The 13,321-nt window shown below is 52.5% G+C and overlaps 4 protein-coding genes across 4 annotated transcripts; all 4 read right to left on the bottom strand.

Annotated features, from left to right (window-relative positions):
- Positions 1 to 63: 63 nt before the first annotated feature.
- On the bottom strand, positions 64 to 2,618 carry crzA (putative C2H2 transcription factor Crz1). Its single transcript, XM_025690259.1, has 2 exons — positions 1,261 to 2,618; positions 64 to 1,204 (listed from the first exon to the last, which is right to left on the bottom strand). Exons 1-2 carry the CDS (start codon positions 2,528 to 2,530, stop codon positions 198 to 200), a joined length of 2,277 nt encoding a protein of 758 aa, XP_025548657.1. The 5' UTR covers positions 2,531 to 2,618; the 3' UTR covers positions 64 to 197.
- Positions 2,619 to 3,126, bottom strand: BO97DRAFT_165462 (uncharacterized protein). Its single transcript, XM_025690256.1, has one exon. The coding sequence runs from the start codon at positions 3,037 to 3,039 to the stop codon at positions 2,707 to 2,709; it is 333 nt and encodes a 110-aa protein (XP_025548656.1). The 5' UTR covers positions 3,040 to 3,126; the 3' UTR covers positions 2,619 to 2,706.
- A 1,645-nt stretch (positions 3,127 to 4,771) lies between these two features.
- On the bottom strand, positions 4,772 to 6,056 carry BO97DRAFT_479946 (arabinogalactan endo-1,4-beta-galactosidase; the record flags this gene model as incomplete). The annotated part of the gene is made up of 2 exons (XM_025700720.1): positions 5,572 to 6,056; positions 4,772 to 5,500 (listed from the first exon to the last, which is right to left on the bottom strand). Exons 1-2 carry the CDS (start codon positions 5,893 to 5,895, stop codon positions 4,772 to 4,774), a joined length of 1,053 nt encoding a protein of 350 aa, XP_025548655.1. The 5' UTR covers positions 5,896 to 6,056.
- Positions 6,057 to 7,131: 1,075 nt separating this feature from the next.
- On the bottom strand, positions 7,132 to 11,554 carry BO97DRAFT_165417 (putative serine/threonine protein kinase). Its single transcript, XM_025690255.1, has 2 exons — positions 10,346 to 11,554; positions 7,132 to 10,244 (listed from the first exon to the last, which is right to left on the bottom strand). The coding sequence occupies exons 1-2, from the start codon at positions 11,062 to 11,064 to the stop codon at positions 7,319 to 7,321; spliced, it is 3,645 nt and encodes a 1,214-aa protein (XP_025548654.1). The 5' UTR covers positions 11,065 to 11,554; the 3' UTR covers positions 7,132 to 7,318.
- Positions 11,555 to 13,321: the final 1,767 nt, after the last annotated feature.

Here is a 13,321-nt window from a genome sequence, read left to right as displayed (position 1 = left end):
CGCCGAAGCCCATCTAACGCAAACCGCAATCATGACGAAACTGGTTCCCAGCTAACCAGAAGGAAATCTTTCGGTGGGGTATGTAATGGATAAGATGCATCCGAACACTAAAGTAAGGGAACAGGAGGTAAGGGGGGGGGAGATAGATAAAGAAAATCGAACCTGTAAAAAGAGGATGCTTTCAGAGGCAAGGAGACTCATGTTCTCCAGTCGGTGTCTTGGTAACTTGTATCGCCTGGGTTGATCCCCAACATCTGTCCCTGACTATTCATGTCATAGATGCCCGGCCCACCCGCATAGCCTCCGCTCATGCCAGACACAGTGCTCAGACCGGACTCATCGTCTTCAAACCCAAACTCGCCGCCAGAGCTTGCATCGAAACTACTACGGCCCCCGATATCGCCAGTATCATCTGCCGTGGCAGGTATTTGATCCCATTGCAAAGTCTGGAGGGCAGGGTACTGGGCCAGCAGAGCTGCGGGAAGGACGAATCCGCCGGTGGCTTGACCGTCCATGCCTGAAACCATCAATGGAGGGGGCATCGGCTGAAGATGCTGCTGCTGCTGATCCATAGCCGAGCGCTCTCGGTCCTGGGACTCCTCGTCCAGCAGAGGTTTAATGCAAATTCGGCCAGCCTCCGATCGGAAATGACGGCCAAGCGCATCGGCGCGTGCGAACCGGCGGCCACAACCCCACTGGCCACCCCGAGACAGCTCGCCTCGACAGACGAATTTCTTTTCCCCAGAGTGCAGTCCTTCGTGTCGCTTGCGATCATGCTGTCGCGCAAATGCTTTCCCACATACTGTGCAGACAAATGGTCTTTCGTCCGTGTGGGTGCGCAAGTGCGACCGAAGATTGTAGGCTCGCGTGAATCGTTTGGGACATAAATGGCATTGGAATGTTGCGGGGTGTTTTTGAACTCGTTTTGAATCGTTCAGGTTCGCGCCAGGCCGCTGAGGATCGGCAAGGCCTAAGATGTAATTCCGACTATCGATTGATGAAGTGGATAGGCGACGGCCTGACCTTGACGGTGAAGGTTCGCGTGAGCTGGGATTGCTTTGCGGTTGGCGCCCAACAGAGTCGAATGGCGATAGTGAGCGCGGTGACAACACATTAAACGGCTCCAGGTTTGTTGAAGTCGAAGAAGAACGCGCGCGAGAGGCTGGATGAGCATATGGATCCGACTTACTGCGCATACGAGAACCTAGCAGATAGTCGAGTTAGCACTAAGTAAGACACCAAGTAGGAAGGGAAGCCTACGAATGGCGACTGGTGGACTCAGAGAATCCAGATTCGCAGCGGGCTTCGACTGGGGCGCATTCGAGTTTTGGGACGGGGGTGCGAATTCAACGTTAATGGAAGGAGGCGCCATCTGAGACGCTTGTCCCATGTCTCCAGGGCTGGTATTTCCTTGGGCCGCCAGACTCTCTGCGTAGATGTCGGTTGGTGGAGTAGGGTATTGCGTATTCAGATCGGGTGCTGATATATATGGAACGTTGGGAATCATGTCCGCGCCTTGTTGCGGCATCAATTGCGGCGAGATATACGGGCTGTGTGCGGGACTGAGAGCTGGTTGTGAGTGCGATTGCTGATGCTCGGACAGTGTGAAAGATTCGATTCCCAGCGCATTCTCATACAACCCGGGATCATTCTGTGGGGCAAGAAGAGGGGAAGGATTGTTGTCGAACCCATCGAACGATTCGTGCTGCGACATATACGGGGAATGAGCGGCGGATGAGACCTCAGACACTTCTGACGGTGCCCTGCGGTGGCCCTGGAATGCGGAATTGCCCATGACTGCCTGCCAGTCGTGGTGTGAATTGCCGGACATGTAGGCGGCGGTAGCGGGATCCAAGGAGGCATGACGAGAATGTTGCGGGGTATAGTAAGTTCCTGGAGTGGACGTCGGAGGCGACATGGGGCCGGGGGAGGAATGTTGATGATAGTCTTGCGGCGAGATCGGAGACAGTTGTGGTGAGGCCGCACGGTGGGAAGAGGGTATCTGACTGATCAAATCGACGGGATTGACTCCCTGATTAGCAGGCCGGGATTGTCCGTGAGGATCAAGCATCAGCGGCGAGTCGTATTCGGGAGCGGCCGTGCTGTTGGGGCTGGGGTTCTGATAGAGGGCAAAGTCGAGATCGGCTTGGTTCGAATTCAGCAGTGTGGAAAAATTCTCCTCTGAAGGTAGTTGCTGCTGGTGCATGGACAACCCGGCCGACTGGTCCAATTGATGGACTAGGTTGGAATTGAAAGATTGAGGCAGCTGAAGGGTTTGGGAGAAGCTCTGCGAGGCCGGCGCCAGTGTTTGCGCGGAGAGATAAGCGGCGGGGTTGTAGCCGTAAGAATCGGGTTGGGAGACGTTGGAGAAGGCAGGAAATTGAGCGGTCGTTACGACCGAGACATCTAAGGTCAAGCCCGATGAGTGATCATTATAAGGATGTTGTGAGTTGTGAGCCGGACTGGCGCTGCGATTTTGTCCATTGGCGGGAGACGGCCCCGATTCGCGGAGCGTCTCTTGAGAAGTCATGATGACGGACGGGGAAGATCCCAAAAATAGATCCCACGCGATGGAGACTGTGATCGCGAAGAAAATAGATCAGATCCGATTGAGTCTCACCCAGCCGGGAGAAAGGAACAAAGGTTAAGAAGAGGCCGAGAGGGGGAAGAAGGGCAGGTTGTCGTAGGGTGAGGGCAGCAGACGAGTCAGATGCGGCGGAAGGAGGAGGGGGGGGGAGTGGAGGAGGGGAAGACAAGCAGGGCGGCAAGATGAGTTGAGTGGTTCGATTCACGGCCAGGCACAGCAATAGCACAAGGGGGGGGGGATGCGATTTGAGCTGTCATTCGCGTGAAGAAAGGGAGGCACCGTGGATCAGAGGGAAGAAAAAATGACCGCAGCAAAAAGAGAGGAGAGTTAGCGAGGCAGAGAAGTAGGAAAAGAGACACAGAAGATTCAGCCTCGTGGCGCAAGCATGAACGGTCGGTCTGGAGGTCTGGAGGGGGGGGGGAAGTTTCACATTCTCGGGCAGCAGGGGACATGCGTGTAGCAATCCAGCCAATTCTCCCACGGCTCAGCTGTTCCCAACCAAGGGAAGAGGAAGAAAGTCAAACTTGTGAGCTGACAAGCAAGTTGCAAAGGAAAGTAGTTAATTATAAGATATAGAAAACCCCAAGCCGGAGCAAGGGAGGGGGGACAAGAGGGAAGACAGATAGATTAATTAAAAGGGAGAAAGAAGGAAGAGAAGACAGCTGAGGCAGGACGGACAGGCGCCTGGATGCCTGAATGGGCGCGGCAGGCACGTGCAGATGAAGACGACCTCATTTTGTGACCCAATGATAATATCATTCTATAAGCAAGAGCAATAATCTACGTAAGTACGGTATTCTTCATCTATCACAGTATCCAATACTAGTCTATCCACGTACATGAGTACATTGCTTTCTGTGATCATCATTCTTGATCGCATCTCAATCAACCCCAACAGAAAGTTGGCGCATCCCTTCTGCGTGACGCCGGCCACTTCAGCTGCCGGCAAGGCAGATTTCCAAGATCGGCAACAGACTAATAAATCTACATTACGATGCGACTAGTGCATAGGACCTGTGGTCAAAGCACTCCGGAATATCCGAATAATCCTCAACTCTAACCAACTCCCTCCTGTACTCAGGGGGAGACTCTATGTGATCATTCTCCATTGTCCCAACGGGCGAGCCGCTATCGGGAGGAATTAAGGCTGCAACCGCCATGCCCAGAGTTGGGGGCGGGCTCCAGTCTACTGCGTCACAATTCACAAAGAAGCGTCGTTCTCTTGTTTGATCTCCCTGATTCCATAAATCAAGACAATTCGTAGACTCTTTCTGTTCTGGGATCGAGTTGCAGCAGGTCACTACTGCTCCCAGGTCCGAATCGATTCGCCCGCAAGGCAGTAAGCAAGTAAGAATGAGTTAGGTACCTAAGTTACCATCCCCAATTGAATAATACGGAAACCTATGCCCTCACTCCTTCATGCATCAAAGGAAAAACAAATCGAATTCAAAGGAGAAAAGAAAAATGTGCCCCCAAAATTAAATCAGGGCCTCGTATTCCTCCTGAGCGTGCGACAAACAAACCCCTCCATCCAATCAGTAATACCGGAGTAGTTAGTCGCGTTCTCCATCGCTCATCACTTACCAGAGACGGTCAAGCCACTCAGCCTCCCCTAAGCAAACTAAAAAGACAGCTCAGTCTGGCGTTGTGCTAGGCACTGACAGCTCTGGTTAGAATCTGAGCTTTCCCAGCAGAGCTCCGTCACGATCTAAGCCTTCTAAGGTACCTTGGTTCAAGCTCCTGGGCATAGAAATAGGCTTCGAATGCGACAAAGGGCTCAATTGCCGCACCGCGAGTGGGCAGCGGACAAGCTTTGGGTCACGTTTGCACAGCCCGCCCATGCGAAGAGAGGGTGAGATAAAAATAAGAACTAGAAGGAAAAAAAAAAAAAAAAAAAAGAAAGCGATTTCAAGGCAGAAGAACAAGAAGAACAGGGTATAACCGCTTCCTTGATTGTTCGAGGCTCTACTCCATGGTTTAGTTTATCTTTTATCGAAACCAAGATGAGCCCGGGCTTTTTCCTTACCCAGCCCTAATTCACCCGGCAGTACTAGTCAAGTAACCATTGTAGCACATGTCATCATCGTCCGAATTCAATAACTAGCTAAGCGAGCAACTGATATTCCAGCGGTTCCAAACGCATCGACACACTAATTCATCCTATCATGAAAACTGAGGACACCTTCAGAGCTCCCCGAGAGTATCAATGCTCTCGTACACTTTGTCCGTGGACGTGTCCACCATCAGATTATCAGCACAGCTCGACCCCAACCCAGCATTGGTGATCCAGGCCGGTTCCCAATAGTACACTCCCAGACCATCCGTGGTGGCCTCCACCACGGCGGCCAGCTTCTCGAGGAATTGTTGCTGGCCTGCCACCGAGAAGGGGATCGAGCTCAGATCCGATGGGAACGAGTACGCCGGGCTCGGGCATGAGACTGGCCAATTCGTTTCCACAACCACCACCGGCTTGTTGTAGGTCGACTGCAGTTTCGCCAGGCTAATCTTCAGAGATGCCAGAGTCGCTGACGCGCCGTAGAACGGGTAGTAGGAGACGCCAAAGTAGTCGAAGTCCGTGGACAAAAGCTCGCCCGTGGCCAGAACGGTCTTGTAAAAGTAATTCTGCTGGTCCCAACTCCAACCGTCATCCAGATGTATCATAATTTTAGGTTTTGTCGCCAGGTTGGAATCCTTTACGCCCCAGGCTCCCGAGTGCAGCAGGGCGCCGATGTTCGAGTAGCTGCTTGTCTCGCCAAGGGGCCAGAGAAGCCCGGCACGAATCTCGTTGCCGATCGAGATAATCTCGATGTCGATGCCGTTCTCCGCGAAGGTGTTGCAAACCTCGAGAGTATAGTTGTACAGCTGCCACTTCAGTGTACCGAGGTCGGTGGTGGACCAGCCGGAAGGGGTTGTCTAATCGTCACGGCCACGGTTAGTCCTTGATCCTTACCGACTGGGCTGTCCAGACAAAGGAAGCAACTCACCTGGTGGCTAGGGTCCGCCCAAGTATCACTCAGATGCAAATCCAGGTAGATGCTCATACCAGCGGCCTTAACCCGCTTGGCTAGCTCCAGGTTGTAATCCAGATCATAGGTGCCATCGCTGGGATTTACCCACAAACGCTGCCGAACAGAATTGATGCCAGCATCGGCGAGAATCGCCTCTAGTGCTTGGGTCTTGCCGTTAAGGTTCTTGTAGCTATAGCCCTCATCTTCCAAAAGGAGGAGGGAAGAGATGTCTGCACCGCGATAGGTGAGCGCGGCGTGGGTAAGCAAGGGCAGCGCAGCCAGCAACAGAGGAGCAAACATGTTGAGTGAGCTGAGCAGGAGTCTCAGTCTGACAGATATTCAGAAAGCAACGTGAGAGAGCCGGGATCCCATGCGAGACTATATGGGCTCCGCGAAAGTGGGATCGATGGGCAGATGGGCAGTCATGTCCACTTCGCCGACGGCCAGCCCGTGGTACGGAGCATAATCCGTGAAGAAGTAGGCCTCTCCATCTAGCGTGTCCCAAGTTCCTCAGGATTCTCCACGTTTTAATCTAACCTAGCCGAAGCATAACGCTTGGGTACAGTAGCCTGAGCTGCCAGACCCGAAGGGGATTTGAGTGAACTCTGAGCAGCAGAGTCATTGGTGGAGGAATAGGATGAGCGGCCGGTGGGGAAGGGCCGGTGGCACGCCGGTGGCCTCATCGTGACCTTGGTCAGAACTCCCAAACAACCTCGCTTAGCCAGTGAGGCAGGAGAAGTGGATGCGTGACAGCAGACAGTCAAGCAGCATACGTCGGCTATGTAGGCACTGGACACTGTATAGCGATGAGTGGGAGTGAGTGAGAGTCTCCGAGAAGGTCCGTCCTCGGCATGGACTACTTCTTTGGGCGGCAGAATCACCAATCCACCGCTCTTGGCTCGTTTCACCCTCTGTTTCACTTGGATAGGCCAGGGGCAGAGAAAACGTCTCTCACGCAGCAGTTCATTGATAATAGGTACTGTAGATCGGCTCGCACCTTGGTCATCAACATCAACATCATCATCAGGTCAATCCGTCATCTCAACACATCCGCGTCTTGCGCGCGCAGTCACTCAATCAAAAGCCCGACTCTAAAGAATAAAGCAAAACAGAGAATCATAATAAAAGGGTAAGCCACAGCAATATTCAGGTGCAATGTATATATCCTGATCCCACGTCCCAAGTCAATCACTACATACAGGAAATCCCGGACCCCAGACCCAATGCAACAAACAAATCGGAGATATATAGAAGCAAATGAGAGCGAGGTAAGTAGAGCAATCCCTCCTCATGCCTCTCGAGCAACAAGCTAAATGTGAAACCCAGACCAAGTATGATCATGCCACCCATGCAATTATATGTACAAGCAATGTATTCGTGGTCCAACAGACACGCAATCCCAGAAAAAGAATTCCCAGATGCCAGGGAAGAGATGCAATAAGCCGGTAAAGGGAAAGGGCGGGGAACTAGAGAAATAGAACGGGGGGAGAAATCCGTCCAGGGGAAAGAAAACGACTAAAATGATATACATGCAAGAAAGGGTAATCCCCGCCGAAAGAGAAAAAGCCCCGGCGGGAGAAGCTTGATCGAAAAGAGAAACCACGGTATTCATAGGGGGTCATTCTCTATGGCAACCGCGACGTCAGAAACTGGTGAGTAGGCAGGAAGAATCCCCGTTCCGGTGATTCGAGAAGGTAGATAATATAGGAAATGCACCGCTGAGTTAGGACTTTGACTGTCCGGGCCGGATAATAGGCTTCTGAGGCGTAGCCCTCTTTTTGCCAATCACAAGACCTTCGTCTTCCGAGTCTTCTTCAGACTCTTCCTCATCATCGCAGTAATATCGGGATTCATCGTCCTCGGTCGAGCGCGACAGATTGAGAGGCGGGGCTTTCACCGTGTCATCGGTACGGAGGATTGAGGGGATTTTTGCCGTGGAATCACAATCCCTGTCTCTCGCACCACCCTCTCCCGAGATGGAAGACGCCCCCGACACCACGGATGGGATGCTTGCATGAGATGTTCGCTGAGACATTCCACTAGTATACTCATCTACCGAGGACGAAGAAATAGTAGCAGCTGAAGGCGGTGAGGTTGTCAAACAGGACTCGCCGGAGATGAAATGTTCAACCGAGGGGCCGGTAGCCTGCGTGTAAGCCTCATACGGCGGGACAAGTGTATCATGGAAGTCTGATCCATGTGGGCCACGGGTCGGTGCAGGGTCCATATCGAATGTCGATTCAATGCCGCTCCGTCTCTTTCGTAACAAGGCTTCTCGGGTGATGTGGAAGGGCTCGGAATGTCTACCTGGAAGCTGATGAGAGCGGTTGCGTCGATGTCCCGGGGATGTGGACAATGAAGTGTCATGGGGGATCGAAAGCAGATCTTCATTGGAACGCAGGGCAGAGTGTTGCATGTGGCCGACCGCAGAAGTAACACTGACGACCAGACTGGGCTCGGAGTGGCGGTCGCTGTCTAAAGATGCTGTCTCGCCAGAAACAGACCGATCGAAGCGCCAGTCCTGGGGCTGAAGTCCACGTGCTAGCCGACGGCTTGCGCCGCCAAAAAGCCCACCCAGGCTGGTAGTTCCTGAGTGTTCTACGCGAACAGGCGTGCCAGTCCGTTGTGGCAAAGGTGAGTTCCTCGAATCATGTGGCTTCACGGTCTTTGCAGACTCGGCTGTGGACAGGGTTGATGTTGCACGCTCAGGTGGGTCGGGGCGCACGATCCGCTCATGCGACGGAGCAGACTCGGACTGAATGAAGTAAGAGGTCTGCTCGTCCCGGCCGACCGGACTCGCAGTGACGCTCTGCGATAGGGGGTGTTCCCCATCCCTCAGATAGCGAAATGAACGCGACATATCTTCGTCACCCCTAAGACTCAGACGGCGACCCTCCCAGAGTGACTTGCCAGAGGCGGAGTCAGCGGAAGAATTGTTACTAGGAGTCCGCTTGCGACCATCCTTCTCTTTCGATCGTCCGGTCAAGAAATTGGACCATTTCGCAACATTGGACCGCACCCGCTGAAATAGAGGTACTTTGCTGACAGCCGTTGTGACTTCTTCGTTCGACACTTCGATCTTCTTGCCCTTGCATTGATATCCCGGGTCAGTCTCTTCCACCCAAGCTCTGGGGTTGGGGAGGCCGTAGAGAATCCAGGGATGGTGCTTGATCTCCTTCACAGTGATTCGCTTTACCGGATCCTTGGTCAACAGCCGCTTCAGGAGATCATAGAGTTCATCATCAATATCTTCATACACCAATTCGTCCTCCATTCGCTTGCTGTAGTCATCGAAGCGCGGCCACTGGCTAGCGGTATCAGGGTCCTCTCCGACCGGCTTCAGACGTTTCCGCGGGATGAAGACCTCTTTCTTCACGATCGTCTGAAACATACTATATTCGTCATCTGAGACAAATGGTAGGCGTCCAAAAATCATGCCGTAAAGCGTAACACCTAGAGACCAAACATCGATTGCACCCGTGATCCGAGGAGGACTGCCGAGACTGTCCACAAAATCATCGCCTGTGTAGCACAATTCCGGTGCATAAAAGGCGGGTGTTCCAACGGTTTTGGACAGCTCCCGTGCGTCATCCAGTTCGGTCGCGTCCGTTTCTTCAATCTGTTCTTCATCCTCGTCTCTAATAGGTCGACCAAGATAAGATACCCCAAAGTCAGAAATCTTGACCCGGTAGTTACTGGTGACCAGCAGATTGGCTGGCTTGATATCACGGTGAATGATGCCTTGGAAGTGCAAGTATTCCAACCCCAAGAGCGAGTCTCGGAAAGCGTTACGCGCCTCAGCAAACGTAAGGCAGGGCACATACGACATATCATCGTCGTCACTGAGCCACTCGGGCTCGGAAGGAGCATAGCCGAAGCTGCTTGATGCGGTGCTGAATCTTCTGTCGAAAGAGTAATCTGCATATGCGCCATACATGCTACCTTCGACTGCGGCCAATGCTGCTTCGGGACCTGATGCGTAAGAATGGCAGGGAGAAGATTGATTTTCATCGGAGCTCATCAGGGAACGGCTTGGAATGCGGGCCACACCCGGCTCTGCATCTTGCTCTTCGTCGGACTCTGCTCCGTGTTCCAGACTCCAGGCTGGAATAGGAGCCTCTTGTGCAAAGGCCGCCTGCGCTTCGAGCCGTTCACGAGCCTTTTCGCGTTGGCGGCGGAGGTGCCGGGCAGTTCTGACATATTGCTGACTTTCTTCCATGAATGAGGGGGTCTCGGGAATACCGGCCTTTTCGCGCTCTAATCGGCGCTTATCGACATGCACGATCTCCCGCAGACCTCTCTTGCGCCAGATAATTTCACCGTTTTCCACATACTCGAGGACTATGTATACTTTTTGTCGATTGGGGTCGTCGATCACTTCCAGCAGACTGACCACGTTTGGATGCCGAGCCTTCTTCAGAATAGCAACCTCTTTCTTGACCTTATCTTCGGGATTGCCCAATTTTCCCAGGCGACGACGTTTGGAGTATCGCTGAACAATCTTGATGGCGACCTTCTGTCGAGTTGTGACATGTCGGCCTAATTTCACTTTCCCATGCTCCCCACGTCCGAGCTCCTCGAGGATCTCGTATTGGTTGATCAGCTTGTTGCCAGTGACCAAATCTCGGTCTACCTCTGCTGTATGCGTCCTGTTCACTGAGTCAATAGCGGATCTTTCGCCAAGTCAAGAATAGTCCAACACGGAATTGGACAAAAAAGTGACTTGCATAAGATGAAGGCGGTGACTTACTCTTTAGGCGGTTGTAGATGCGTTGGGTGTAAATATGGACTACTTATCCGGCCTTCGTCATCCGATCCGATCGGGGTTGAGCGAGGGCTGCGCACGGAAAAGAGGCCAGGGCTAGAGATGGGCGTATTGCCCGCTGTGCGCGCAGCACGTGCTGGAGGGAATCGAGAAGCGGCCTCGATCCGAGACGGGTACGAACTGCGGGTGCGTAGGAAGGGAGGTTGATACGTGGGATGAACCTGGGATTGGAGCACAGCGTATGATTGATCCGGGTAGACAGGATAATCTACAGTATATTCTCCGGGTGGAATCTCCGACTGTCCTAGATGCACCAATTTGCGGGTGATGAGATTCCGCGCAAATCCGCTGTGATCCGATCGGGCATCAACCACTGTATCCTCATTCAATGCCTGCAACGAGCTGGAAGACGTCCGCGTGGACGGGGATCTCGAGGTACTGGACGAATGATAGAGGTGAGGGAATGGGTGCCGAAGAGAGGGTTGTCCTTCTGAAATGTCTCCACATAGAGGAAGTTTGGCACTGGGAGGTCTAGTGACGGCTTGTCGGACATCAACCTCCGTTGACGTGGGCGACGAACTCAGAGCCTCATTCGGTTTGTCGGAAACTCGTCGATGTGAATTGTCCGACGTTTGTCCATTTCGGGCGACCATATTTACCAGTTCCTCCGACCCTGAGATCCAAGGAGGCCGGTCCATTTTCATGTTTTAGTTCTAGTAGCCGTTGTCGGAGATTCAGTTGTGCATTATATTCTTTCCGTTGGTGATGTGTTCAGATCTTCGCCGTAGGCGAGGCGTCCACTTTCGTTCTCTCAGGTTTGACCTTCTCACAAGGCCTCGGGATCAGGGGAAGCTGGGGTGCAACTCTGGTGATGCGGCCGGATGGGTCGGCATTACTTGCGAAGCTCGGCTCGGGGAGGAGCGATGGAAGCCATATGAGTCGAGCTGAGAAGAAGGGCGCCGGAAAACCGTGTACCTGACAACGGCGAAGACAGGACCAAAAACTCTTCACGTAATGAATTTGCTGCAGCACCAGGATGCAGCTGATGAATGCGCCCGAGGAATGCGCCCGGGGATTCGAGTGTAGAATTGCGTCAGGGGTCCGAGACGTCTTGCAGACCAGTTCTATGGGAACTTTCGAGTATAGGAGTTGTCGAGGTAAGGAATGTCGTAGATATAGTGTAACCGGGACGAAGACCGAGTAGCGGGACAATCGAGTATATAATAAGGCGTAAGACTTTCAGTCTGCACGATCAGGGTGGAGGAAGGTATTATACTGAGTGGGAGGAATTAAATTACGTGACTTTGAAAAGGAGGGGTAGTTTGGATATCGTCGGTCGATGGAGAACGGACAAGAATAAGAGAGATAAAACGTAAGTAGGAAATAGAATAGGAAAAGGAAAAGAAGAAAAGAAAAGGAGGGGGTTGTGGGGAGGATAGAAGAGGAGAGAAGAGGAAGAATATGGGATGGGGAGGAGGGAGGGGGAAAGAGAGAAAGTAAGAAGGAAGAGGAGGAGGAGGTTGCGGTGGGAGAGAGTTGACGATGCAGGGCGGAGATGGGAGGGAGAAGGAGGGAGAAATGGGTGTTGCTGGCTAAGCGGTTCGGCGGGTACTACTAAGAAAAGGAAGGGAAGGAAGGTCGGGTAAGTTGAAAGTAAGTACCAAGTCGGTGTCGGGTGAGTGGTAATGGAAGTGGGAGTGGTGTTCGTGGGCGGCCGAATAATGAGAGAGAGAGGGGAAGAAGATCAGTCAAGGTCAGGCAGGCTTTCTGTCAGGCGGGTGTGCGAGCAGATTGGGGGAGGGGGAGGGGGGTGTGTGGGTATGGGTGTAAGTCTAACTGTAGGTGTAGGTGTGGATGATGGAATTAATGGTGGTGTTGATAGTGGTGGTAGTGGTAGTGGTAGTGGTAGTAGTGGTGGTTTGGACTAGACTGTAGTGGTCATAGTAGTACTAGTCATAAACTTAGGAGGGAGAGGAGGGAATGAGCGAGAAGGGGGGGAAGAAAAAATTAAAGACCAAGGAGGGAGGGAGGCCCAGCAATAATACTACAAAGGTCGGCACGGGTACTGTAACTTAGTCAGGCCGTAGTCGCTCGCAATGACGGATGTTGTTTCTTGCTTACTTACTCTTTGCTTCCTACTTGTTGCAAATGCTGCTGCTATCATGGATTACTGCTATTACTGCTACTGCACTACGGAGTACTATGCTCGCTAACCTGGCTCACTTTACTGCTCATTACTGGTCAGCTCCGCCAGCAACGGAGCAAGCAGACCTCTCTTCCTAGATCTCGCCCATAGATACTTTGATAGAACCATTGGAACCATTGGAACCATTGGAACTGACGGCTGTGCTGTATAGAGATGTTGTTGAAGTATGGAAAGAGAGCGTCTGGACCCCATCCGGGATATCTATCTACGTATTAACCGGACGGTGGGGATGCTTGCCCACTAGGAGAGGCGGGTTCTGGTTGAGAGCTAGAGCAAGAGAGCGCGAGAGAAAGTGAAGGAGAGAGGGGAGAGATTTTTGGTATGTACAGGGCCTTTATTCCCTCTTCCATCAATAGTACTACTTGACGTATGCTAAAGGTACAAACGAGATAACTATGACGATGCAGACGGTGACTCTGTCGCTATCAATGATGACAGTCCTCTATAATGGCGGCTATTAAGATAAGGGGAAGCACCATCTCCCCTCCAGGCTCTTTCTGGCAGACTCGATCCTGTGAATGGAATCGATCCGTTCAACCTATGAATGCACCCAACCCATCCTCTTCCACCCATCGACCAGACGAGACCAGACCAGACCAGCCATTTCGGCCGACCATCCGGGTCTGCTTGGCATTGGTTGAGACCCTCCCATGGTAGCCTTTGGATTAGAGGACTGGGCCCCGACCCGCGGAGGCGAAAAAAAAGGAAAAAAAGGTAAAAAATACCAATACATAATAGCCTGAAATGCAGCTGAA

The sequence above is a fragment of the Aspergillus homomorphus genome (assembly GCF_003184865.1).
Source record: "Aspergillus homomorphus CBS 101889 unplaced genomic scaffold BO97scaffold_37, whole genome shotgun sequence".
Classification (NCBI taxonomy): Eukaryota; Fungi; Ascomycota; class Eurotiomycetes; order Eurotiales; family Aspergillaceae; genus Aspergillus; species Aspergillus homomorphus.
The sequence above is the reverse complement of the archived record's forward strand: the minus strand, read 5'-3'. Positions and strand labels throughout refer to the sequence as shown.